The following is a 26,759-nucleotide window of genomic DNA, read 5'->3' as shown; positions in this document are numbered from 1 at the left end:
TGGATAGCAACTTGAAGCTAAAAACTCACGGTGATCCAGTTCCCAATTTAAGTTACTATCAAAGAATGGTTGGCAAACTCATTTATCTGACTATCACACGTCCTGATATATCATATACTGTCAGCATTGTTAGCCAGTTTATGCACTCTCCAAGCATGGATCATTTGAAGATTGTTCATCGTGTGCTACGTTATCTTAAGGGTTCCATTGGTAGAGGAATTCTTATGCGCAACAATAGTCACACTCAGATCTCAGGCTATACCGATGCTGACTGGGCAGGCAATTCTCTCGATCGCAAGTCTACCACTGGGTTTTGTACGTTTGTGGGAGGCAACCTAGTTACCTGGAAAAGCAAGAAACAAAGTGTTGTTGCACGCTCTAGTGCAGAGGCAGAGTATCGTGCTATGGCGTCCACTGCTTGTGAACTTATTTGGCTCAAAAGCCTTCTGTTGACTTTAGGTTTTCCTCATCAACAACCCATGTCCCTACACTGTGATAATCAGGCCGCGATGCACATTGCATCGAATCCTGTATTCCATGAGCGAACTAAACATATTGAAGTTGATTGTCACTACGTCAGAAATCAAGTTCAGTCCAAGGTGATCGACACTCACTACACGCGCAGTCATGATCAACTTGCGGATATTTTCACAAAAGGATTACCCTCTGCTGATTTTCAACGTCTTTTGTTCAAGCTTGGATCAATTAATCCCTTTGATCCAGCTTGAGGGGGAGTATTGGAAGAAAGCATGGGTATATGGTGACCTTTACTTTTCCATGTTTTCCTCACCTTTACTTTTCCATGTTTTCTGCTCCATGTTTTCTTACTTTTCCATGTTTTCCTCACCTTTACTTTTCCATGTTTTCTGCTCCATGTTTTCTGCTTGTCCTCCCTTTCTTTCGGCTTCTGTTTTCTTTTCCTTTCTTCCGCTCATTTATATGAGCTTTCATTGTACTTAGTTTTACATAATACAAAATATAGACATTCAAAATTCAATAATGAGGCTATGATGCATTTTCATTCTTAATTTAATTGTTATACTCTTTTAAACAACGGTGCGATGGCAAGTGCCTTCGCTCATGAGCGGTAGGTCTCGGGTTCGAGACTTGGGAGCAGCCTCTCCTTAAATGGGGGTAAAGCTAGCCGACATTCACCTCTCCCAGACCCTGCGTAAAGCGGGAGCACTTGTGCACTGGGTACGACCTTTTTACTCTTTTAAACAACGGAGTATGATTAGCTACAAGGTTGCAGCTAACTATTTTGATCTCTTCCCAATTCAAGTTATATACACATATGTTTCAAAATGGTTCTAAATTTATTTATTTTTAATTTAGTTTCCTTTCAAGTGAGACAAAATCTCCTTATATATTGCTCGATTTATTGTTGTTTCAAAATCAAGGCCTTAACTGTAGCTCCAAAAGCACTCAAGTTGGCAGGTGTCCACGGAATTGCAGTTAAGGTTTGGTGGGGAATCGTAGAGCGTTTCTCTCCTCTTGCATATGATTGGTCTCTATACGAAGAGCTTTTCAAACTGATTTCTGACTCAGGTTTGAAGTTGCATGTTGCCTTGTCTTTTCACTCAAACGTTAACTCTTCTTCTAGCAGAAACGGGGGTGTTACTCTTCCGCTTTGGATCATAGAGGTTTGTTTTCTCTGCAATTTTAAAATCCCATTGGACTGTTTAGACTTTTATTCGTAAAGTGCGCATGGCTGTATTGGAATGCTTAATTTACCCGGTCATACTCTGTTGTGACAACATAAGAAACATAACCCATTTGGACGACTACAGATAATATCAACATGCTACAGTACTGTGTTCCCCATTAGCATACTTGATTTTAGCTTTGACATGCATAAAAAGTTTATCTTTGCAATGGGATGTGACAGAAAAACTATAGTTTGGCCTTCATTACACGCCCATCAGTTTGAATTCTGAATTTGGATAAAGAAGTCGACCTCTTCTGTTTTTTTTCCTCCCAGATTGGTGATCAGAATAAGCATATCTATTATTGGGACCAAAATGGATTTTCCAATGATGATTATCTTACACTCGGAGTTGACCATGTTCTTCTCTTTTGCAGCCGGACTGCCCTCCAATGTCATGAAGATTTCTTATCAAGTTTTGCTAAGAAATTTGAATCCTTAATTGGAACTATGATAGAAGAAATTAGTGTTGGTCTTGGTCCTTCTGGTGGACTTAAGTATGTTACTGTTACACTCGAACCACAAGTATGAAGCTAGTCCAATGATTTCTTATGCAACATTGTTACATTGCTCGCACATATATCCTCACATCCTTTTGGTGATGGTAGATGGAAGTTTCCTGGAATCGGTGAATTCCAGTGCTATGACGAATGCATGTATGCTCAAAATCTTTCATTTCTGTGACAGAAATTTGTTGGCATTGAACTTTTCCTATTTACAACGTTGTTCCTTTTAGGATGGGCGACCTAAAGATGTCTGGACACAAGGAAGGAAAGCCTCAGTGGGGAGAGAAGGGACCACAAAATGCTGGCTGTTACCACAGTCCATCTGAAGTTCCTTTCTTTGAAGAGGGAGGGGAAGGCATTCTTTCTGATTATGGGTCGTTTTTTCCTTGTATGAAGCTGATGGAAGCAGCTTGCTTTATTATTTCCCATGAAAAATTTCTGCATAACTGAAGCCTAGTGTAAATCGCACGAAATCATTGTTTGTATTTCATCCTCCAACTACCACATTGTTTCTTTAGCCTGAAAACACTTCTGTGTAGGTACCTGTAAACAACATAGACCTGCAATATATATTTTCAATCTTTAGTGGAACTTTTCTTAGAACTAACTCTATTTGCTTCTAGGGGTTATACTTGCAGACTGTTTGCTACTGGAGGCTTAAATACTCTTACGCAACATGATTAAAAGTAGATATGTTTTAATGATTTAATATGAAGTCATGAAAATGGAATGGGTTCTTAAGAAACTGCAGTAAGATGCAATTTGATTAAAAATGAAATCCATTGATGCTTGTCTTTTAGAGAGAAAAAAATCATCATAGGATATACTGGTTAGTAAACTAAGGATAATTATGGATGTATAAGCGGAAATTTAAATCATGTATGGTTCTTTATCATGCAATACTCGGCATAACATATTAACTTATTGGAAAACAATGTGGAGCTTAGGAGATCTGACAGTGGCTTGACTTGTTGTAGGAATGGCACACTGGTCGGTTGCTCCATCATGCAGATGATATTCTTGCAAAGGCAGCTAACATTCTGAAGAAATATCAAGATAGAAGCAAACTTCTATTCTATTGGCAGCTAAAATTGTGTTGAAAGGTAATCTTGCTTCTAGAATGGTCGGTGCATGCATTGAAAATGCTAGACAATTCTAGCATGAATATGGCATGTGTTCATTATGTTCATAAGCAAAGTCTATGTTGGTGGGCTACTTTAAGAGAATCAAGAATAATGACTAGGATGATTTCACACTTGGTATTCACACTTGGTATGGTTGGTTATGCTTGCCTATAAATATAGGTGAGTGTGTTGTAATGTAAGAAATAAGAAGAAGAAAAGAGAAGTGAGAAAGAAGAAGAAGAAGTAAGAGAGACAAGAAGGCTCTCTAAAGTGAGAATAAGTAGAAGAAGCATTCATAGCTTCCAAGAGTGTTTGAGTGATTTCTCTTGTATTAGTTTGTGTGAGAATAAGAAAAGTTTTGAGTGTTACCTTGAATATTCTTTTTCTCTTGCCTATCAATTTCCGCTGTGTTACATTCTTATTTGTGAGATAGACATCTCCAAAGTAGAGAAGTCTTTTTAAAACCCAACAAAGTGGTATCAAAGCCATGGCTAACAACGCTATGGCAGCTTTCCAAGTTCCAGTGCTCAACAACAACAACTTCGATAATTGGAGTATCAAAATGAAGGCCCTTTTGGGAGCACATGATGTATGGGAAGTCGTGGAGAAAGGCTACACTGAGCCAGAAGATGAAGCTACTCTGTCCCAACCCCAGAATGAGAGTTTGAAAGATTCAAGAAAGAGAGACAAGAAGGCTCTCTACCTCATCTACCAAGCATTAGATGACAATGGTTTTGAGAAGGTCTCAAATGCAACATCCGCCAAGCAAGCATTGGAGAAGCTTCAAACCTCTTACAAAGGAGCCGAACAAGTGAAAAAGGTTCGTCTTCAAGTATTAAGAGGTGAGTTCGAATCTTTACAAATGAAAGGGTCTGAATCAATCTCCAATTACTTCTCAAGAGTTTTAGCCGTTTCCAATCAATTAAAAAGAAACGGTGAAAAATTAGAAGATGTTAGAATTATGGAGAAGATACTACGCTCGTTGGACCCCAAGTTCGAGCACATTGTCGTGACAATTGAAGAAACTAAAGACTTGGAAGAAATCAGTATAGAGCAATTAATGGGTTTGCTACAAGCATATGAAGAGAAACATAAGAAGAGGCAAGGGAATGATGAGCAGCTCCTTAAGATACATATTCAGCCAAAGAAGAAAGAAGAAAGCTTCGACAACGAGAGAAGCCAGTACGGAAGAAGTCGTGGCCGAGGTCGCGGACGTAGTTGGAACTTCAACAACCATAGCAACTACGAAAGAGGAGAAAGCTCAACAAAAGGTCGTGGGAGAGGATGCTCAAACTTGAGGTATGAAAAATCTCAAGTTCAATGCTATAATTGTCAAAAGTTCGGGCATTATGCTTGGGAATGTAGAGCTCCAAACAACAGACTTGATGAGAAGGTCAATTATGTGAAAGAAGATAAAGAAGAGAATGGCGTTGTGCTACTAGCATGCAAGAACAATGATGGAGACCAAGATTATACATGGTATCTTGACACCGGCGCCAGCAACCACATGTGTGGAAAAAGAAGCGTGTTCGTAGAGCTCAATGAATCAGTGAGTGGCAATGTTTCTTTTGGAGACGAATCCAAAATACCCGTAAAAGGAAAAGGTAACATCCTTATTCCCCTTGAAAATGGCGGTCACCAATTAATTTCAAATGTCTACTACGTGCCCAATATGAAAAGCAACATTTTGAGTTTGGGTCAACTCTTAGAAAAAGGTTATGATTTTCATACAAAAAATTATATCCTTTTTCTTAGAGATGACAAAGGAAGATTAATTGCCAAGGCGAAAATGTCAAAGAATAGGATGTTTTCCATGAACATTCAAAACGATGTTGCAAAGTGTCTCAAGATATGTTACAAAGACATATCTTGGCTTTGGCATCTTCGTTTTGGGCATCTTAACTTTAGGGGACTGGAGTTATTATCCAAGAAGTAAATGGTGAGAGGCTTACCGTGCATCAGTCACCCTGATCAAGTTTGTGAAGGATGTTTACTTGGAAAACAATTCAGGAAAAGCTTTCCAAAGGAGTCGACCACAAGAGCCCAGAAGCCACTTGAGCTCATTCACACCGATGTGTGCGGTCCTATAAAACCAAGCTCTTTGGGTAAAAATAATTATTTCCTTCTCTTCATTGATGATTTTTCAAGAAAAACCTGGGTTTATTTCTTGAAGCAGAAATCAGAAGTCTTTGGAGCATTCAAGAAGTTCAAAGCCGCCATAGAAAAAGAGACTGGTTGCAAGATCAAAGCCATGAGATCTGATCGAGGAGGGGAATTCACTTCAAAGGAATTTCAAGAATTTTGTGAAGCCAATGGAATTCGTCGACCTTTGACAGTTCCAAGATCCCCTCAACAAAATGGTGTGGCGGAAAGAAAAAATTGAACTATCCTCGACATGGCTCGAAGTATGCTCAAAAGCAAGAGATTGCCTAAGGAGTTATGGGCAGAAGCTGTAGCATGTGCTGTCTACCTATCCAATCGATCTCCAACAAGAAGTGTGTGGGGAAAGACTCCGCAAGAAGCATGGAGTGGAAGAAAACCAGGTATCTCTCATCTAAGAGTTTTTGGAAGCATAGCCCATGAACATGTACCAGACGAGGGGAGAGCCAAACTCGACGACAAAAGTGAGAAGTTCATCTTCATCGGCTATGACTCAAATTCAAAAGGCTACAAGTTGTATAATCCAAACAATGGAAAGACGGTGATCAGTCGAGACGTGACGTTCGACGAAGAAGAAGAATGGGATTTTGGCCCGCATGCAGGAGATCTTCATTTCTTTCCTCAATTTGAAGAAGAGAATGAACAAGGGACGATGGAGCAAGCAAGAGAGGTTCAACAAGAATCCACTACTCCACCTGCTTCACCAATATCAACCAATCATGGCAATTCACCAGCATCAACATCATCAAGTGGGAGCCTAAATGAAAGAGAAGTACCACGCACAAGAAGTATACGAGATCTCTATGAGGTAGCTGAAAAACTTGATAATCCTACACTTTTCTGTCTCTTTGCTGATTGTGAACCAGTCGACTTCCAAGAAGCAGTACAAGATACTAAGTGGAGGAAAGCAATGGATGAAGAAATCGAAGCAATCGAGAAAAATGAAACATGGGAACTCATTGTTCTTCCAAAAGGACACAAAGCCATCGGAGTCAAGTGGGTGTACAAGACAAAGAAAAATGCCAACGGAGAGGTCGAAAGATACAAGGCGAGACTAGTGGCGAAAGGCTATAGTCAAAGAGCCGGAATCGACTATGATGCAGTATTTGCACCTGTTGCTCGTTTGGAAACGATACGATTGCTAATTTCTTTGGCAGCTCAAAACAAATGGAAGATTCAACAAATGGATGTGAAGTCCGCCTTCCTAAATGGAGTCCTTGAAGAAAAAGTCTACATTCAGCAACCATCAGGCTATGAAATCAAAGGGCATGAAGACAAGATTCTGAAGCTGAAGAAAGCCCTCTATGGGTTAAAACAAGCGCCAAGAGCATGGAATAGTCGCATCGACAAGTACTTCCAAGAAAACAACTTCACCAAGTGCCCTCATGAACATGCTCTTTACGTCAAAGTCAAAGATGGAGATATTTTGATTGTGTGCTTATATGTGGATGATCTAATCTTCACTGGGAGTAATCCAAGCATGTTTGAAGAGTTCAAGAAAGTGATGACCAAAGAATTTGAGATGACGGACATCGGGCTAATGGCATACTACCTAGGCATTGAAGTTAAGCAGAGCGAAGAAGGCATTTTCATCTCCCAAGAAAGCTACACAAATGAGATACTGAAAAAGTTCAAAATGCACGACTGCAAGCCCATAAGCACGCCAGTGGAGTGTGGAGTCAAACTAACCAAGCATGATGAAGGAGAAAGTGTAGATCCAACATTTTTCAAGAGTCTAGTTGGAAGCTTGCGCTACTTGACATGCACAAGACCAGACATTCTCTATGTCGTCGGATTAGTCAGTCGCTACATGGAGAATCCCACAACTACACACTTGAAGACTGCCAAAAGAATTCTTCGATACCTTAAAGGTACTATTAACTTTGGCTTGTTCTATTCAAGTTCTAGTAACTACAAACTTGTTGGATATAGCGACAGTGATTGGGCAGGAGATTCTGATGATAGAAAAAGCACTACTGGATTTGTGTTCTTCATTGGAGACACTGCATTCACATGGATGTCGAAGAAGCAATCGATTGTCACACTATCTACATGTGAAGCTGAATACGTAGCTGCTACCGCATGTGTTTGTCATGTAATTTGGCTGAGAAACTTACTGAAAGAATTAAGCATGCCACAAGAAGAACCAACAGAGATCTATGTCGACAATAAGTCTGCAATAGCTCTAGCAAAAAATCCAGTATTCCATGACAGGAGCAAGGACATAAATACCCGCTATCACTACATAAGAGAGTGCATTGCAAGAAAGGATGTGCAAGTGGAATACGTGAAGTCTCAAGACCAAATTGCAGACATATTCACTAAGCCACTCAAGCAAGAAGTCTTTATCAGACTGAGAAACTCAATCGGCGTCACAAGCAAGATTAAGGGGGGATGTTGAAAGGTAATCTTGCTTCTAGAATGGTCGGTGCATGCATTGAAAATGCTAGACAATTCTAGCATGAATATGGCATGTGTTCACTATGTTCATAAGCAAAGTCTATGTTGGTGGGCTACTTTAAGAGAATCAAGAATAATGGCTAGGATGATTTCACACTTGGTATTCACACTTGGTATGGTTGGTTATGCTTGCCTATAAATATAGGTGAGTGTGTTGTAATGTAAGAAATAAGAAGAAGAAAAGAGAAGTGAGAAAGAAGAAGAAGAAGTAAGAGAGACAAGAAGGCTCTCTAAAGTGAGAATAAGTAGAAGAAGCATTCATAGCTTCCAAGAGTGTTTGAGTGATTTCTCTTGTATTAGTTTGTGTGAGAATATGAAAAGTTTTGAGTGTTACCTTGAATATTCTTTTTCTCTTGCCTATCAATTTCCGCTGTGTTACATTCTTATTTGTGAGATAGACATCTCCAAAGTAGAGAAGTCTTTTAAATCCCAACAAATTGGTGGTACCAGATGAGAGCAATCCTACCGAACTTACAGTTTGATAATACAACAATGCTCTTAGAGATGGTTATGATCCTGTTGCTTCAATTTTGTCTCATCATGGAGCTGCTTTGCATGTTTTGTAAGATTCCAAGTTTTAAGGTTCCGACTGGAAATTTGTTCATTGTCCAGCCTGATAATTAGGGTTGCTTACACATTAGCTTGATTTCAAATGTATCTATTTTACCATGTTCACGTACTAAATATTTTATTGCAGCTGCTTAGAAATGACGGATGGTGATAACCCGGCATCCTATCTTTTTGCTGTCTAGAAGGATTACTCCAACAAGCACGGGGCCTGTTAATTAATAATGCTTCCTTAGCTTGTTGCTTTGTTGGTACTTTTTTTTCAACTTAATTGAGAAATTTTATCTGTATAATTCAAGCTTTTAAGTTAGGTAGGACTAGCCCATGCAGCTGTGCTTGCCACAGCAGGTTGTGCAGGGTCTCTAGGTTCAACATGGGCTTGGAATGGGCCAATATGAGCTTTTTCAGTATTACAGATATTGGGTATTATTGATCTGTTTTTAGGCTTCTTTTAGTATCTTATAATTCATTCTGAGGTAAATCTTTTGTTTTAATTGGGTTGTCTTGCCCAGATAATAAAGAAGAAACATATGACAAGTTGATCAATAACCATTTTCTGTTTTATTCAAATTTGGAATACAATTGATAATTTGATATTACTGGATTCATTTTCATAAAGATTTGATGTAATATAATTTGATATTACTAAACAACAAAAATAGAATTGCATCACTATACCGTATATTAGTGTCGTACTACTTTAGATTGGCATGGTATGTCCATTTACACCGGTGGGTGGTGGTAGTGCCTACTGGTGGCTTCTGCTGTCTACAATTTTATCAGTCAATTTGTTTCTTCGATAAAATGTCAGGCCTTATGCTTTGTTTATTGGGTATATATCATATTATACATTTCCAATGTAGTCTAACATGATTCGATTTGCACCAGATATGGAGTGTTTTAAAGAAAGGGTACATTTGATCGGGAGAAATACTAATGAGGGATTTGACAGGGTAAGTTCTTCCTCAACTCAAGAACAAAAGCAAATTTCAGCTACCATTTATTTCTATTAGACATATATTGGATATTGCAAATGTCTTATAACTAGAAACACATGGCTTTTGATAGTGTTAGTTAAACATTTCTTCTTTTTCCCATTTTGTGTTGCGTGTTCATGCGTCTGGTTTTCTCTTGCCCGTTGGTTTATGGCAAATACATGCTCACTATTACCATTCCCAGACCGAGGTTGTAAGATCATTTATATATTTCAGAATGAATGATAAGATCTTTAGGGCTGAAAACTGGAGTAACTTCGTTCCTTTTGTTAAAAAGATGAGCACAAATTGGTGAAGCAGCCAAAAAACTCAACTGAAATAGTAAATTTATTGATCTAGAGTTGCAGCCTCACTGCCCTATATTTTTTTGTCAAGGGCATGTGTAGAAGTTTAGAAGTTTGTCACTTCCTGATATATTGACTGAAATAACGTTGTGCTCCGATGACCCGTGTTCTTGACCTGGAAGTGTATGCTTTATACCACCAAAATATAGGAAGATTAACTGGAATTGCAATCTTGGTACTACTGGTCTCATTGCCTTGTCAAATACAGGTACGACAATTCAATTTTACGAATATCGTCATATTTTCGTATCATTCACTATAAGAAAATAATGCAGTTTTTGAAGATTGAAAATAACAATAAGAAAATGGATCCGAAAATATAGAGAACAAACAACTAAGAATTCACTCCTCCACAGTCCTTCAAATACTTAGCCTTGATTTTATTGAGTGTGACTACGGCATCTTTCATGTTAATCCTTTCTTCTGGCAATGCTGCAGAGCAAGCTAAAGCTAATCTCATAACAGATGATAAGCAATCCCTTTTGCTCACAAAATCATCATCTTCCTCTGTCCCAAGTATATCGGCATCCACAACTCCATCTATAGCAGAATCATGAAATAATGAATCTACAATCCATTGCTTTAAATCCATTTCCCCAACAAACATCTCATCTGTTGGCTTCCTTCTTGTAAATGTCTCCATGAGGACAATACCAAAACTATACACATCCCCTCTTGTTGAAACGCTTCCTTCCATCCCATACTCTGCAAAATTTGTATGTGAAGTTAGTTATATGATAAAAAGAAAATTATAACTCATAATTAAGACAAACATTTACAAAGTTGAAAAAATACATCACCTGGAGCCATATATCCAATTGTGGCTAGGGTTATGGTTTCCGTGATTGAATCACCACCGTCGATGAGTCTTGCAATGCCAAAATCAGCAACATGTGCAACCATATCATCATCTAGTAGTATATTGCTTGGTTTCACATCACAATGAACGATAGGTATCGAGTAACCATGATGAAGATATTCTAGTGCCAATGCAACATCTTTCATTATGTCTAACCTTTGCAGGATAGTCATGGAGTGGTTTGTAGAATACAACCAGTTTTCGAGGCTTCCATTAGGCATCAATTGAAGTATCAGGGCTTTGAAATCAAGTTCATTGCAGCAACTTATGATTTTAATAAGATTCCGGTGACGGATATTGCTTAGCATTTCACATTCCCTATCAAAACTTTTGAATGCCCCTTCTACCTGTAAATTGAAAACCTTGACGGCGATGTCTATCCCGTATGAAAGTGTTCCTCTGTATACTGAGCCAAAACCCCCCGTGCCTAGTAAGTTACTCTCGTGAAATCCATTTGTCGCATTTACAAGTTCTAGGCGCGAAACTCTTCTCCAAAGAACTTGATGTAGCGAGGCAGTTTCTCTTACAACTTCGACATTCCTTTTGTTGCATAGTATCAGAATGAATGCAGCGGCCGCTAGGAGTATTACTGGTACGACCCCTGAGATGATATATTTAGCTTTCCTCCAATTTGGCTTAACTTTTGTTCTATTTTTGCACAGGGGAACATGGAGTCGGGAAGCACCGCAGAGCGCACCGTTGGATACAAATGAATCGGCAGAGAAGTTTCCGAAAGGCCCGCCAGTTGGAATTTCTCCTTGGAGTTTGTTGAAAGACAAATTCAGATGCTTGAGATACAAAAGTGCTTCCAATGACTTCGGGATCACTCCAGATAGATTGTTGTTGGACAAATCCAAGAATTCTAGGCTTAGCAAGGTTTTAAATGAACTGGGAATAGGGCCTTCTAAATGATTGTTTGCCAAGGACAAATTAATCATATTCTGAAGACTCCCAATGCTACCGGGAATGTTTCCGGAGAAATGGTTATTTGATAAATCAATCTCCACCACATCTTTCAACTTTCCGATGTCTTCTAAGAGTGGTCCCACTAGAGAATTGGATGACAAGTTTAGGTGCAATATATGTTTGAGTTCCCAAAAGGAAGATGGTATTTTAGAAGTTAACAAATTAGACCCTAACGATAGACTTCTTAGAGCTACTGACAAAGTACCCAAGCAGGAAGGAATAGAACCAGAGAGCTAATTGCCGTCCAAACGTAACTCAGCTAGGTTGTTTAGCTGACAGAGTTCATACGGGATAAGTCCTTGCAGTACGTTATCCTTCAAATACAAAGCTTGGAGATTTTGTTGCCCTTGTATTGAAGTTGGAATTGCTCCGCTCAACTGATTGTTGTCCAGGTACAGTGCTATCAAGCTGCTCAAGTTGCCAATATCAAAGGGAATGTTACCCCTGATGGTGGAATTGCTTAAATCAACAGTTTGGAGTGACGTGGAGAGATTCCCACGAGAAGCTGGAATCGTGGTGTTTAGTGGATTATCTGACAACAATAATTTAGACAAATTTCTAAGATTAAACAAGCAAGAGAGGGGGCTTGCTGCTTGTGGAGTAGAAGCATCAATCGTCAAATTGTTCGAGAACAAGGAAAGATACTCGAGGTTTTTCAAGGAACAGAGTGTGATAGGAAGAAACCCGGTAAATGAGTTTAGACACATGTCTAGCAGCCTGAGTTTGGAAGCATTGGAGAGGTTAGGGAGTAGTCCGGCCACGAGGTTATTTCCGGCTACATAAAGGAGTTCTAGGTTTGGAACGTTAAGACCTATGTTTGCTGGGAGGCCACCTGATAGCTGATTTAAAGAAAGCCCTATTTCTCTTATCATGGAGTTATTGAAGAGTTTGAATGGGATGACGCCATTGAGATTATTAATATGCAGTCGCAAAAACTCTAATTGTGGAAGATCACCAATCTCATCCGGTATTGTACCTGTCGCAATTTCAGCACGTTTGCATTAACTTTGTAACTTCAATTTAACTAAAAACTAAAACGAAATTATTGTAAAACGCCCCCAAATTAATTACCTTCTAAATTATTGTCTTGAAGATGAATCATGGTTAAGTAGGTCAAATTGCCAAGACTTTTGGGTATGCTTCCATGGAAATTGTTAACCTCTAATGAGATTTCACGAAGCTCTTTGCATTGCCACAATTTGGAGGGAATAAGACCGTCAAACTGGTTTTGTGCCAAATTAAATCGTCGAATACTCGAAAGATGCTCACATATATTGTCTGGAAGACTGCCGCTCATGTTATTCCAAAATAGAGTCAAAGTAGTCAAAGAAGATATGTTGAGGGCAGGCACAAAAGCAGAGCCTTTTAGGGCATTTCTCTGCACAAACAACTCCTCTAGCTGACCTAAACTGCCTATCTCGTTCGGAAGTTCTATAAAATCAATCCGTGTATATTGTTAAAATCATGTATACATATATAGGAGCAGCTTCTTAGTGGGAATCCCATTGTACCGTAGCAAAAGTGGGATACATTCTAAGGACCATGTACTCACTATATAGGACTTCTTTTTTGCTCTAGAGTACGAGGGTCTTACACAGTAAATATACGATCCTATGATAGTCCTCTCATCTCATTTTTTGCTGCAGTTGAACAAGATCCCAGCTATATATATATATGTGTGTGTGTGTGTGTGTGTGTGTGTGTTTGCTGCAGTTGAACAAGATCCCAGCTATATATAGATGTGTGTGTGTGTGTGTGTGTGTGTGTGTAACAAAACCCTACGATAGTCCTCTCATCTCATTTTTTGCTGCAGTTGAACAAGATCCCAGCTATATATATATATATATATGTGTGTGTGTGTGTGTGTTTGCTGCAGTTGAACAAGATCCCAGCTATATATATATATATATATATATATATATATATATAGATGTGTGTGTGTGTGTGTGTGTGTAACAAAACCTAAGGTATACGGTAATACCTTCGAACTTGTTGTCGTCAAGGTATATGCCCTTCACCATTGTTAGGTTGCTGATTTCTCTGGGTATGCTACCTGTTAAATAGGAGCATGCATGGCAACAAAGCCGAAGGGAAAAACACAAACGATATGATTGTTATACATTTTATAATATAGATGTTAAAATGTAACAAAGATGTTAAATGTAATGAAGCAAGCAACACTAATTTATATGCCTAGGTGGTTGGTAATGGTGCTACGTACATACCTGATAGTTGGTTACTGCTCAGATCAATGGCTTCAAGTGCAGATAAGTTGAAGATAGCAGCGGGTATGAAACCAGAGAAGCCATTACGGGCCAATGTGAAGGTTTGAAGTTTAGGGAAGGACCCAAACCACGAAGGAATGGTTCCCATAAAGTTGTTGTTTTGAAAGTTAATTGCCTTCAACCGGCGCAAACGAGACAGTTCTTGCAGTAGGGGACCATGAAAACTATTATTCTTAAGGCGCAACTCAACGAGAAATGAGAGGTTGCCTAGATGTGGAGGAATAACCCCGGCAAGACCCATGTACGAGAGATTTAAGGCTGTGACTCTCTGGTGGCGGGCACCGCAGGTAACGCCAACCCAGTTGCAAATGTCGGAATTGGAGGCGGAGGACCAATTGGCGGTCAAGATGTTTTGAGGGTCACTAGTGATGTGAGCTTTGAAGGCAAGAAGCGCAAACTGATCTGTGCTGATATTGGTATGAGTTATTGCTAATGCACCTGCACTTAAGTAATTAGCCATAATCATCATATAGATATAACACAAGCAGTGTGTCATCGACAACATTTTGACAGTAGGAAATGACTTCTCTCCTTCGTATGTACACAATGTATATATACTCTCCTTAATTCTATTAGCTTTCGTCTTTCGTCTTTAATTCGATAGAAAACTTTAACTCATTACATTCACATAAAATAGGGAAACAAGTTGTGTTACCAAACCTTGTGCAAGACTTAGACTTGCCCGGCTTCTATGTCGAAGTGAGGAGACTTAGATTAGTCGAACGAAGACTTATGATTTGGATTTTTTACATATCAAACACACACCATTCATTTTTCGCCGATAGCTTAGCTAGGTAAGGAGGAATAGTCTAAGTTCGGCTTCTAGGTGAGGAGGAATAGTCTAAGTTCGGCTTCTACGTCGAAGTGAGGAGACTTGGACTAGTCGAAGTGAGGATACTTGGACTAGTCGAAAGAAGACTTGTGACTTGGATTTTTTTCAATCAAACACACACCATTCATTTTTTTTTTTGCTGATAGCTTAGCTAGCTAGGTGGGGAGGAATAGTCTAAGCCCGGCTTCTATGTCGAAGTGCGGCGACTAGACTAGTCGAACGAAGACTTTTGATTTGGACTTTTGTATATCAAACAAACACCATTCATTTTTGGCAATGCCTGGAGCTCCATTTTAATCTTATTTTTCTTCCTGGAGCTCGATAGTCGTCATTTTACTCCAAAAAACTCAAAATTCGTTCCAATTTGCCACATGAAATTCGATTTTAATCTTATTTTGCCTCTTGAAACTCAAAAATTGTCTCTATAAATCTCTAAATTTGCTCCACATTGTCTTAGATCTGTTAATTTCTTATGTGAGTTTGATTTGGGAGCACCAGGCTAATCCATTTATTTTTATTTTTTTCATTTTGTCAAATATTTTTTTTAAAACTTAATACTGTCCGATTGTTGGATGGTAACACATACTAGAGATTTATAACCAAATTTATTGCATATGAAGCTTAGTCTTTTTGGATGTTGAGTCATACATATGTTTCAGGAGGCGACCTATGAGTATAAGCGAGAAGAGAGAGTCCACAAATCAAAGTGGAACGAATTTTGAATTTCAAAAGTGATGACTTTTAAGTTACAGTGAGCAAAATGAGATCAAAATCAAATTTTAGAGAACATAGCTAAAAACAAGCCTTTTTTGCCGATAGCTTAGCTAGGTGAGGAAGAATGGTGACTGCAGTGAGAATGACGTCAGAGAAATTCAAAGGTACGACTTGAAGGTGGCCTACGCCCCAACCCAGATGCAACTTGCAGGTGCTAGTGGTTTGGATGTTTTGGTCTGAGGCGGTGATATTGGTAATTTGTGCTACTAGCCGACTGAGTGCTATCCATTTTGTGCGCACAGATGGACATGCCCAGGAATTGTAGTCTTCAGTTCACACTCCATCAAAACAAACAACATAGAATTGTGATCTCTACAATGCACTTACAAAAGCATATTAAGTTTCTTATATTTTTTGATAATTAAGAAGTCGTTTGATAATTATTTCGTTTTTATTTTTTAGTTTTAGACTTTTATATTTTGAAAACTGAAAACTTGTTCTGTAATTACTTTTAGTTTTCAAAATAATGAAAACTAAAAACTAAAGGCTAAATTTGGAAAACTCAAGGTAGTAGTTACCAAAGAAGTTTACAATTTTCAATTTTAATAAAAAGTGACGATGTGGGTTCAAACCCCGTCAGTGGCTAATCTAAATCTAATCTAATAAAATCTATCATTTGACCAAAAAAATAAACAAACTGAATGACAATTTTAACTCACTTGAATGACAAATTCCATGCCAAACTATTATATCTAGCTCGGCTTAACCCAAGCCCCATAAACGTTCAAATAGAGTACCATTAAAATTAGGCTAAATAGCCAAAATGATCCCTAAGATTTGCATAACTCATCATTTTAGTCCCTAACATTTCAAATCGATAAAAGTGGTCCCTAAGATTGTCCACCATCCATCATTTTGATCATTCCGTTAAAAACTCCGTTAAGTGTCCCGGAACTCTTGGTCGGAAGTTTGAGCAATTTTTAAAGCTTTGTAACTCAATCGTTTCTTAACCAAATTTGACCCATAATATATCAAAATGAAGATAGGAAAGTGTAGAATAAGATTATACCAAACGACTCAAAAGTAGCTATCTTGGTTTCTAGTTAGCCACTTTCGAGCCATTTTCTGACCAAACCACGGTGTTTTAGCCGTCTACAATGTACCATTTTCTTCTTCTCGTCGAGAAGTATGATTTTTGTTTTTTAATCACCTGATTTCGTTGAGTATTGAAGAAGTTATGAACGTTTAAAGTTTACCCAGTTTCTAGCGAGTTTTCCAGTTTTCCCTCGGACCAATCAACATTGAGGCTATTTTCCGGCCATCTCCGGCAGCCATTGGGTTTCCAAATAGGTATAATCTTATTCTACATTTCCTATCTTCATTTTGATATATTATGGGTCGAATTTGATTAAGAAACGATTGAGTTACGAAGCTTTGAAAATTGCCCAAACTTCCGGTCAAGAGCTCCGGGACACTTAACGAAGTTTTTAACGGAAGAACCAAAATGATGGATGGTGGACAATCTCAGGGACCACTTTTATCGATTTGAAATGTCAGGGACCAAAGTGATGAGTTATGCAAATCTTAGGGATCATTTTGGCTATTTAGCCTTAAAATTAAGAAAAATGTGTTAATTTAGTCTATGAATATTAATCGTGCGAAAAACCTAGAGGTAAAGTTAAGGGCATATGGGTGAGAAAAAGATAGCATTTCGTCTAAAGAGTGTTGTGTGTCATAAATTGACGAAAATTTTGATATAATTGCTTCAAATATAAAAGCAGAGATGAAATTAGTGTTTTGAAGTGTTTTAAGGACTAAATCTTCCGGATGAAATGTTTTCGACGACGTTTACGAATAATCAAGCTCTAGTTGAACACTTTTCGGATTCGAAAATCATCTAAACTGAGCTAGTTAGTTTTTCTGAACTAAACAAAGGAAAGATGATACTTGATGAGCGCATATTTTATCATTTATTGTACTCCGAAAACTACAATTTATAAGATGCAATTTTGGATTTAAATGAAAGAAATGACATGTTTTGGTGTTTTTAAGATTAGATTAATGATATGGAAAATTAAGCTATTTTTCTGTGATTTTCATGTTAGTCTGGTGGTGTCTAATCATGTTTGGTAAAATGGTGTTTAGACGACTATTTGTGTTACCATTTGTTAATCTACTTTGACTTATCCCAGTTGGGTCCCTGTGTAGACTCATTTCCTATTATTCAAATTTTAAGCAGGTTCCTTATTGCACACTAAAAGGATGACCATCATGTGACCGCTTCAACAAAACAAATGCCCTTATCCTCGTATTTGCACTGATAGAAGAAAGGGTTGTTTTTCTCTCCCAATTTCCAGGAGCAAGCTGGTGTACTGCAGCTTATCAAAATTGAATAGGGGTGAAAATCCATATTTCTATTACACTCTCCAGTTTGTTGGTTTGCGGTGGAAGCATGAATTAGGCATTTTTTATCCTTAATTCTCATTAATTGCAATGGAGATTTGGGTACTTTCAAATTTGGTTGATATATCACTTTGAAGATGATATATCACTTTGACGATGAAATTTCGAGCTGGAATCTAGCAGGGTAGACAAGGACAATATGGAGGCCTCGCTGTAGCAAGTAGACCAACTTGAGTGTGATTTAGGCGTTCTATTCTTTTAAGCTTTGATCAAGGTGTCTAAACGCTGGCAAGGAGTTAAAAGGTTTCTTCCGTTTCTTGTCTTCTAATGTTTTCAATAAATGGGCTTTTAAGTCGTCATCAGTTATGAAAAAGGGAAATGAAAACAGAAGAGCAAAAAGAAGAAAAAGAGAACTAATCAAAGAAGCAGAGACGGAGGGAAGAAGGCAGCGGCAAAGCAAGATTTTTTTAGGCATTTTTAAACTTAGTTTTCTTTTAATTTTATGAATTCAATAATATTTTCGACAATGTTTCGGAACTAATTTTCCTTGGCTAGCGCTACAAGGTAGCCATGACTATGTTGACCGAAATAACTTCCTGATATGTTGATTGAAATAACTTTGTGTTCCCATGACAGGCGTTCTTGCATTTCAATTTTAGGAATATCGTCATATTGTCATATCTGTCACTATGAGAAAATAATGTAGTCTTTGCAGATTGAAAACAACAATAAGAAAATGGATCCGAAAATATAGAGAACAAAAAGAACTAAGAGTTCACTCCTTCACAGTCCTTCAAATACTTAGTCTTGATTTTGGTGAGTGTGATTGCGGCATCTTTCATGTTAATCCTCTCTCTCGGCAATGCTGCAGAGCAAGCTAAAGCTAATCTCATAACGGATGATAAGCAATCCCTCCTGCTCACGAAATCACCATCTTCCTCCGCCCCAAGTATATTGGCATCCACAACTTCACCTATTGCAGCATCTGGAAATAATGAATCTGCAATCCATTGCTTTAAATCCATTTCCCCAACAAACATCTCGTCTGTTGGCTTCGTATTTGTGAATGTCTCCATGAGTACAATACCAAAACTATACACATCCCCTCTTGTCGAAACGCTTCCTTCCATCCCAAACTCTGCAAAATTTGTATGTGAATTTAGTTATATATGACAAAAATATCAAGAATAGAAGCAAACGTCTATTCTATGGGCAGCTAAAATTGGTGGTACCAGATAAGAGCACACCCTCCTGAACTTACAGCTTGATACTACAACAGTGCTCTTAGAGATGGTTATGAACTTATGATCCTGTTGCTTCAATTTTGTCTCGTCATGGAGCTCCTTTGCATGATTCCAAGTTTTAAGGTTCTGACTGGAATTTTGTTTGTTGTCCAACCTGATAATTAGGGTTGCTTACACGTTCGCTTGATTTCAAATGTATCTATTCTACCTTGTCCATGTAATAAATATTTTATTGCAGCTGCTTAGAAATGATGGATGGTGATAACCCGGCATCCTATGTTTGCAGTCCAGAAGGATTACTCCAACAGGTACGGGGCCTGTTAATTAAAAATGCTTCCTTAGCTTGTTGCTTTGTTGGTACTTTTTTTAACTTTAGAAATTTTATCTGTATAATTCAAGCTTTTAAGTAAGGTAGGGCTAGCCCATGCAGCTGTGCTTGCCACAGCAGGTCGTGCAGGGTCTCTAGGTTCAACATGGGCTTGGAACGGGCCAATATGAGCTTTTTCAGTATTACAGATACTGGGTATTATTGATCTGTTTTTAGGCTTCTTTTAGTATCTTATAATTCATTCTGAGGTAAATCTTTAGTTTTAATTGGGTTGTCTTGCCTAGCTAATAAAGAAGAAACATATGACAAGTTGATCAATAACCATTTTTCTGTTTTATTGAAATTTGGAATACAATTGATAATTTGATATTACTAAACAACAAAAATAGAATTGCATCACTATACTGTATATTAGTGTCGTACTACTTTAGATTGGCATGGTCTGTCCATTTACACCGGTGGGTGGTGGTAGTGCCTAGTGGTGGCTTTTGCTGTCTACAATTCTATCAGTCAATTGGTTTCTTCGATAAAATGTCTGGCCTTATGCTTTGTTTATTGGGTATATATCATATTATACATTTCCAATGTAGTCTAACATGATTCGATTTGCACCAGATATGGAGTGTTTTAAAGAAAGGGTACATTTGATCGGGAGAAATACTAATGAGGGATTTGACAGGGTAAGTTCTTCCTCAACTCAAGAACAAAAGCAAATTTCAGCTACCATTTATTTCTATTAGACATATATTGGATATTGCAAATGTCTTATAACTAGAAACACATGGCTTTTGATAGTGTTAGTTAAACATTTCTTCTTTTTCCCATTTTGTGTTGCGTGTTCATGCATCTGGTTTTCTCTTGCCCGTTGGTTTATGGCAAATACATGCTCACTATTACCATTCCCAGACCGAAGTTGTAAGATCATTTATATATTTCAGAATGAATGATAAGATCTTTAGGGCTGAAAACTGGAGTAACTTCGTTCCTTTTGTTAAAAAGATGAGCACAAATTGGTGAAGCAGCCAAAAAACTCAACTGAAATAGTAAATTTATTGATCTAGAGTTGCAGCCTCACTGCCCTATATTTTTTTGTCAAGGGCATGTGTAGAAGTTTAGAAGTTTGTCACTTCCTGATATATTGACTGAAATAACGTTGTGCTCCGATGACCTGTCTTCTTGACCTGGAAGTGTATGCTTTATACCACCAAAATATAGGAAGATTAACTGGAATTGCAATCTTGGTACTACTGGTCTCATTGCCTTGTCAAATACAGGTACGACAATTCAATTTTACGAATATCGTCATATTTTCGTATCATTCACTATAAGAAAATAATGTAGTTTTTGAAGATTGAAAATAACAATAAGAAAATGGATCCGAAAATATAGAGAACGAAGAACTAAGAATTCACTCCTCCACAGTGTTAGTGTTTGTGTGTGTAGTTTTAGTATGTGTTTTAATGGAGGTTGTCTTCAAAGATAGAAAGAGTTTCCGAGAGAGAAGAAGCTGCAAAATGTCTCTTCAACTTTCATTTTTCATATCCTGCATAATACAATCTAACCGTTTATGAGGAAGGGAAGGGAGATCCTTCACTCTTCAACATACAATGCAATCTTAGCCATTCATTGGTATCATCCTATGAGATGATGCCACTTGGCTTATTCTATTACTTAGGCTAGATACAAGATTGAAATGCCATGTGGACTATGATCCAAAGGCTCACATTCAAACTGAAACAACACATAGAAATATGATTCTTGCTGCCAAGCTTCAGCTAAAGGATTATACACCAACACTCCCTTCTAATCCTTTGGCTGATTTAACTCCAAGTAGCTCCCTTAGATACACAAATCGATCTTTAGGTAAGGCCTTAGTAAGTATATCTGCAATCTGCTCCTCTGTCCTGCAGTACACTAACTCAATCTCTTTGGCTTGAATTGCTTCTCGGATGAAGTGGAACTTCCTGTTGATGTGTCTTGTCTTTTGATGAAAGACTGGATTCTTTGCCATAGCAATGGCTGATGTATTATCACACAAAATCTGAGTTCCTTCCACTTGTTCTTCTCCAAAGTCTTCTAGAACAAATCTCAGCCACTTTGCTTGTGATGTAGCCTCTGCTGCACTGACATATTCTGCTTCTACAGTAGACAGTGCCACAGTGTTTTGTTTGATTGAAGCCCATGAGAACATACCCGATCCTAGTGTGAATGCATACCCTGAAGTACTTCTCATATCATCCTCACTTCCAGCCCAATCACTATCACAGTAGCCGATTAGGGTAGTAGCTTTTCCCCTTTCAAAGACAATACCAAAATCGATTGTTCCCTGGATGTATCTTAGTACCCTCTTAGCTGTTCCCATATGTTTCTTAGTGGGATTATGCATAAATCTTGCCAACATACTTGCTGCAAACATCACATCAGGTCTAGTTGCAGTTAAATAGAGCAGACTTCCAACAAGCTGCCTATATTCTCCTTAATCCGCAGGTTCACTTCCATCAACTTTGCTCAACCTCTCATTCATTGCAAGTGGAGTAGCAACTGACTTGCATTCTTTCAGACCAAACTTCTCAATTAGTTTATGTGCATATTTCTTTTGGTGTATAAAAATGCTGTTCTCAGATTGTAGCACACCCATTCCAAGAAAATGATGTAATAAGCCCAAGTCAGTCATCTCATAGTGTTTCATCATGTCATTTCTGAATTCTTCAAGCATTTGTGGACTGCTACCAGTATATACAATGTCATTTACATATAGAGAGACAATAATGATACCTGAGTCCTTACTTGTCCTAACATACAAAGTTGCTTCACTTGAACTCTTCTCAAACCCTGCATTATTGAAGTATGCATTAATCTCATCATACCAGGCTCTTGGTGCTTGTTTCAAGCCATATAGAGCCTTGTTCAACTTGTACACCTTTGTTTCTTCACTTTCCTTCACAAAACCTTGAGGTTGCTCAACATACACTTCTTCTTTCAGTACCCCATTGAGAAATGCAGACTTTACATCTAATTGATACAAGTTCCATTTCTTCTGTGCAGCAAGGGCAATTAAAGTTCTAATTGTATCCAACCTTGCCACAGGGGCAAAGGTTTCATTATAATCGATTCCGGGCTTTTGTGAATAGCCTTTAGCCACCAGCCGAGCTTTATTCTTCTGCACGGTGCCATCCAGATTAAGTTTGGTCTTATAAACCCATCTAACACCAACAACAGGCTTGTCATATGGTCTTTCAACAAGCTGCCATGTGTTGTTCTTCTCAATCATGTCCAATTCAGTTTTCATTGCACTCCTCCATGAATCATCTTTGGCTGCATCCTCATACCTTTCTGGTTCAATAACACACATGTTGCATTGAGCCATGATTTCATTGATACTTCTCCATTTCTTCGGTGTATCATCATAAGTTGGAGATCTCTCAAGCACATTCTCACTTTGAGAAACATTGTATTCTTCAAACTGAGAATTGTCATCAACTTCACAGATTTCATCAGCATTCTTATGTTCAGTGATAACTGGAAATGTCACTCCAGTATCTATATTGCAGTTCCAATCCCAAGATTTACTCTCATCAAATGTGACATCCCTTGAGAGAACAATCTTCCTTGAAATGGGATCAAACAACCTGTAGCCCTTCTCACTTGAACCATATCCTACAAAGATACACTTGTGACTGTTTTCTTCCAACTTATGTCGGAGATTGGAAGGGATATGCACATAGCACAGTGAGCCAAATATCTTCAAATGAGCTATTCCAGGTTTTCTGCCACTGTAAGCTTCAAATGGGGTTGACTTCTTCAAAGCTTTAGTAGGACACCTATTGATCAAATAGACTACAATATTCACTGCTTCTGCCCAAAATGCATATGGAAGGTTTTTTTCATGTAGCATTGACTTTGCCATCTCCACCACAGTCCTATTCTTTCTTTCGGACACTCCATTCTGTTGAGGAGTGTAGCCATAATCAATTGTCTCTGAATTCCTTGTCCATTACAGTATTTGTCAAACTCTGCAGAAAGGAATTCTCCCCCTCGATCACTCCTGAGACATTTAACCTTATATCCACATTGTAACTCAGTCATTGCCTTGAACTTTCTGAAACATTCAAACACATCAGACTTGTTTCTCAAAAAATACACCCATGACATCCTTGTGCAGTCATTTGTAAACAACAAAAAATATTTGTTTCCAGAATGAGACTCTACTTGCATTGGACCACAGAGATCAGTATGAATCAACTCTAGTGGATCTTTAGCTTTCCAAGTTGATTGGGAAGGGAATGAGTCTCTGTGTTGTTTACCCAACATGCAACCTTCACACACACTTTGGGACATTTCTAATTTAGGTAATCCATGCACCAACTCCTGTTCTTCAAGTACCTTGAGACTTCTCTCATTCAAATGACCCAACCTCTTATGCCATATTTGAGAACAATGAGTGATACCTGCCCTTAGTGCATACTGTGTTGCAGGCAACATTGTCAAAGGAAAACATCGATTGTTGGTCATATGTACCCTCACTACTAAGTTATCCAGTGACCATCCATAAAAAATATTCACTACATCACCTCCAAACAACAAATAATAACCATTTTCCATCATTTGCCCTACACTTAGAAGATTTTCCTCAAGTCCGGGAACAAGCATTACTTCTTGTATATGTTTTCTTCCCAATTTAGTTTCAATCACCAAAGTTCCCTTTCCTGCCACTTCACAGATTTCTCCAGTTCCCATCTTCACTTTGGATGTCAAACCTCTTTGAACATTGACCAATAATCTCTCATCTCCTGTCATGTGGTTACTACAACCACTATCAATGTACCATGAGTTATTGACTTTCACATCAGTCACTGCATTGCAGGCATAAAACAGTGATCCTGTTTCTCCCATTTGCTTCACATAATTAACTTTCTGCACGCCCCTATTCTCATGACAATCTCTCATAGAATGACCTGGCTTACCACAGCCTGTGCACTTTGGTTTACCTTCATACCAGCACTTCCCATAGTGCAACCTGTCACACCACTTACAATCACCTTGAGCATTGTTTTGCTTCTGGACATAATTAGGCCTATGATCCCAATTCCTTTGAATATTGTTCTGTCTCTGAGGATAATTTGGTTTGTGATCCCAATTCCTTTGAGTATTGCTCTGTCTCTGAGGATAATTTGGTTTGTGATCCCAATTCTTTCCCCTTGACTTCCAACTCTCTTGAGACCTTTGATTCCCAGAAAATCCACCACTTTTGACACCCTTAGATGCTATATTTAAACTTGCAAATGCCCTCTCAGTCGAAGACTCAGTATGTAGATCAAGCCTCTGTTCAAATCCTTTCAGAGAAGCTACAACCTCTTGGACCTCAATAATTTCAAGATCTCTAGAATACTCAATTACAGAACAAATTGCATCATATGTTTTCGGTAGACTAATAAGTAATTTCTGCACAATTCTCTCCCTAGATAGTTCTTCTCCATAACTTTTCATTTGGTTAATGATATCAAACAATCTAGAGAGTTACACAGATAATGATTCACTGTCCTTCATACGAGTATATTCAAAATCTCTACGTAAACCTTGCAATTTTACATTTCTTACTTGTTTATCTCCTCGGAATTCACCCTTTAGAGCATCCCAAGTTCTTTTGGATGTCTCTTCATTCACGATTCTGGGAAAGATCTGATTCGATACTGCACCTTGTATCATTCCAAGCGCACGAGCATCCTTCATCAGGATCTCACTGAACGACACTCCATCCTGCGTCTCCTTCTTCGTCTCATCGACCACAGCTTTCTCAGACTTCGGATCTGGTGGTTCAAACCCATTTTCTACCAGCTCCCATAAACCATACGATTTCAGTATAGTTGTCATACGAATCCTCCAAAATTCATAGTTCTCTCCATTGAAGACGGGAGCTCTAAGCTCGACATTTCCGGACCCAGCCATATGAGACTTGGATACACGAAAGCACACTTTCCAGATTCGATTGAAGCTCAAAGATGTAGCTCAATCACACAGATTTCACGCCCAGATTAGATGATGAAACCTGGCTCTGAGGCCATGTTAGTGTTTGTGTGTGTAGTTTTAGTATGTGTTTTAATGGAGGTTGTCTTCAAAGATAGAAAGAGTTTCCGAGAGAGAAGAAGCTGCAAAATGTCTCTTCAACTTTCATTTTTCATATCCTGCATAATACAATCTAACCGTTTATGAGGAAGGGAAGGGAGATCCTTCACTCTTCAACATACAATGCAATCTTAGCCATTCATTGGTATCATCCTATGAGATGATGCCACTTGGCTTATTCTATTACTTAGGCTAGATACAAGATTGAAATGCCATGTGGACTATGATCCAAAGGCTCACATTCAAACTGAAACAACACATAGAAATATGATTCTTGCTGCCAAGCTTCAGCTAAAGGATTATACACCAACACACAGTCCTTCAAATACTTAGCCTTGATTTTATTGAGTGTGACTACGGCATCTTTCATGTTAATCCTTTCTTTTAGCAATGCTGCAGAGCAAGCTAAAGCTAATCTCATAACGGATGATAAGCAATCCCTTCTTCTCATGAAATCACCATCTTCCTCCGTCCCAAGTATATTGGCACCCACAACTTCATCTATAGCAGCATCTGGAAATAATGAATCTGCAATCCATTGCCTTAAATTCATTTCCTCAACAAACATCTCATCCGTTGGCTTCCTTTTTGTGAATGTCTCCATGAGTACAATACCAAAATTGTACACATCCCCTCTCGTTGAAACGATTCCTTCCATCCCAAACTCTGCAAAATTTGTATGTGAATTTAGTTATATATGATAAAAAGAAAATTATAACTCCTAACAAGATTAAAAAAATACATCACCTGGAGCCATATATCCAACTGTGGCTAGGGTCATGGTTTCTGTCATCGAGTCTCCACCGCCGATGAGTCTTGCAATGCCAAAATCAGCAACATGTGCAACCATATCATCATCTAGTAGTACATTGCTTGGTTTCACATCACAATGAACGACAGGTATCGAGTAACCATGATGAAGATATTCTAGTGCCAATGCAACATCTTTCGTTATGTCCAACCTCTGCAGGATATTCATGGAGTGGTTTGGAGAATACAACCACTTTTCGAGGCTTCCATTTGGCATCAATTGAAGTATCAAGGCTTTGAAATCAAGTTCATCGCAGCAACTTATGATTTTAATAAGATTCCGGTGACGGATGTTGAGAAAAATTTAGAATAAACAACTCTAAATTTTATGTGT

At 38.3% G+C, this 26,759-nt stretch overlaps 3 protein-coding genes and 1 pseudogene across 3 annotated transcripts; 1 reads left to right on the top strand and 3 right to left on the bottom strand.

The window, feature by feature from the left end:
• The first annotated feature begins 1,266 nt into the window (after nucleotides 1–1,266).
• On the top strand, nucleotides 1,267–19,680 carry LOC103407767 (inactive beta-amylase 4, chloroplastic-like; annotated as a pseudogene).
• Nucleotides 10,016–12,185, bottom strand: LOC139194074 (receptor kinase-like protein Xa21). The gene is made up of 2 exons (XM_070818342.1): nucleotides 10,662–12,185; nucleotides 10,016–10,566 (listed from the first exon to the last, which is right to left on the bottom strand). Exons 1-2 carry the CDS (start codon nucleotides 11,656–11,658, stop codon nucleotides 10,196–10,198), a joined length of 1,368 nt encoding a protein of 455 aa, XP_070674443.1. The 5' UTR covers nucleotides 11,659–12,185; the 3' UTR covers nucleotides 10,016–10,195.
• LOC139194073 (receptor-like protein kinase) lies at nucleotides 11,920–14,696 on the bottom strand. The gene is made up of 4 exons (XM_070818341.1): nucleotides 13,912–14,696; nucleotides 13,668–13,739; nucleotides 12,758–13,117; nucleotides 11,920–12,662 (listed from the first exon to the last, which is right to left on the bottom strand). Exons 1-4 carry the CDS (start codon nucleotides 14,474–14,476, stop codon nucleotides 11,920–11,922), a joined length of 1,740 nt encoding a protein of 579 aa, XP_070674442.1. The 5' UTR covers nucleotides 14,477–14,696.
• LOC139194075 (putative receptor-like protein kinase At3g47110) lies at nucleotides 18,568–26,711 on the bottom strand. Its single transcript, XM_070818343.1, has 2 exons — nucleotides 26,363–26,711; nucleotides 18,568–19,058 (listed from the first exon to the last, which is right to left on the bottom strand). The coding sequence occupies exons 1-2, from the start codon at nucleotides 26,640–26,642 to the stop codon at nucleotides 18,688–18,690; spliced, it is 651 nt and encodes a 216-aa protein (XP_070674444.1). The 5' UTR covers nucleotides 26,643–26,711; the 3' UTR covers nucleotides 18,568–18,687.
• Nucleotides 26,712–26,759: the final 48 nt, after the last annotated feature.

This window comes from Malus domestica, chromosome 03, assembly GCF_042453785.1.
Source record: "Malus domestica chromosome 03, GDT2T_hap1".
Lineage (NCBI taxonomy): Eukaryota > Viridiplantae > Streptophyta > Magnoliopsida > Rosales > Rosaceae > Malus > Malus domestica.
This window is presented reverse-complemented; position numbering and strand designations above follow the sequence as displayed.

What these genes read in the sequence shown, in the direction of transcription:
- LOC139194073 (XM_070818341.1), bottom strand. Translation starts at nt 14,476, where the DNA reads ATGTTGTCGATGACACACTGCTTGTGTTATATCTATATGATGATTATG. An exon ending in GAGCAGTAACCAACTATCAG is followed by an intron (nt 13,740 to 13,911) that starts GTATGTACGTAG and finishes CCTATTTAACAG; the next exon opens with GTAGCATACCCAGAGAAATC. An exon ending in TCAAGACAATAATTTAGAAG is followed by an intron (nt 12,663 to 12,757) that starts GTAATTAATTTG and finishes AAATTGCGACAG; the next exon opens with GTACAATACCGGATGAGATT.
- LOC139194074 (XM_070818342.1), bottom strand. Translation starts at nt 11,658, where the DNA reads ATGATTAATTTGTCCTTGGCAAACAATCATTTAGAAGGCCCTATTCCC. An exon ending in AATTGGATATATGGCTCCAG is followed by an intron (nt 10,567 to 10,661) that starts GTGATGTATTTT and finishes CAAATTTTGCAG; the next exon opens with AGTATGGGATGGAAGGAAGC.
- LOC139194075 (XM_070818343.1), bottom strand. Translation starts at nt 26,642, where the DNA reads ATGCCAAATGGAAGCCTCGAAAAGTGGTTGTATTCTCCAAACCACTCC. An exon ending in AGTTGGATATATGGCTCCAG is followed by an intron (nt 19,059 to 26,362) that starts GTGATGTATTTT and finishes CAAATTTTGCAG; the next exon opens with AGTTTGGGATGGAAGGAAGC.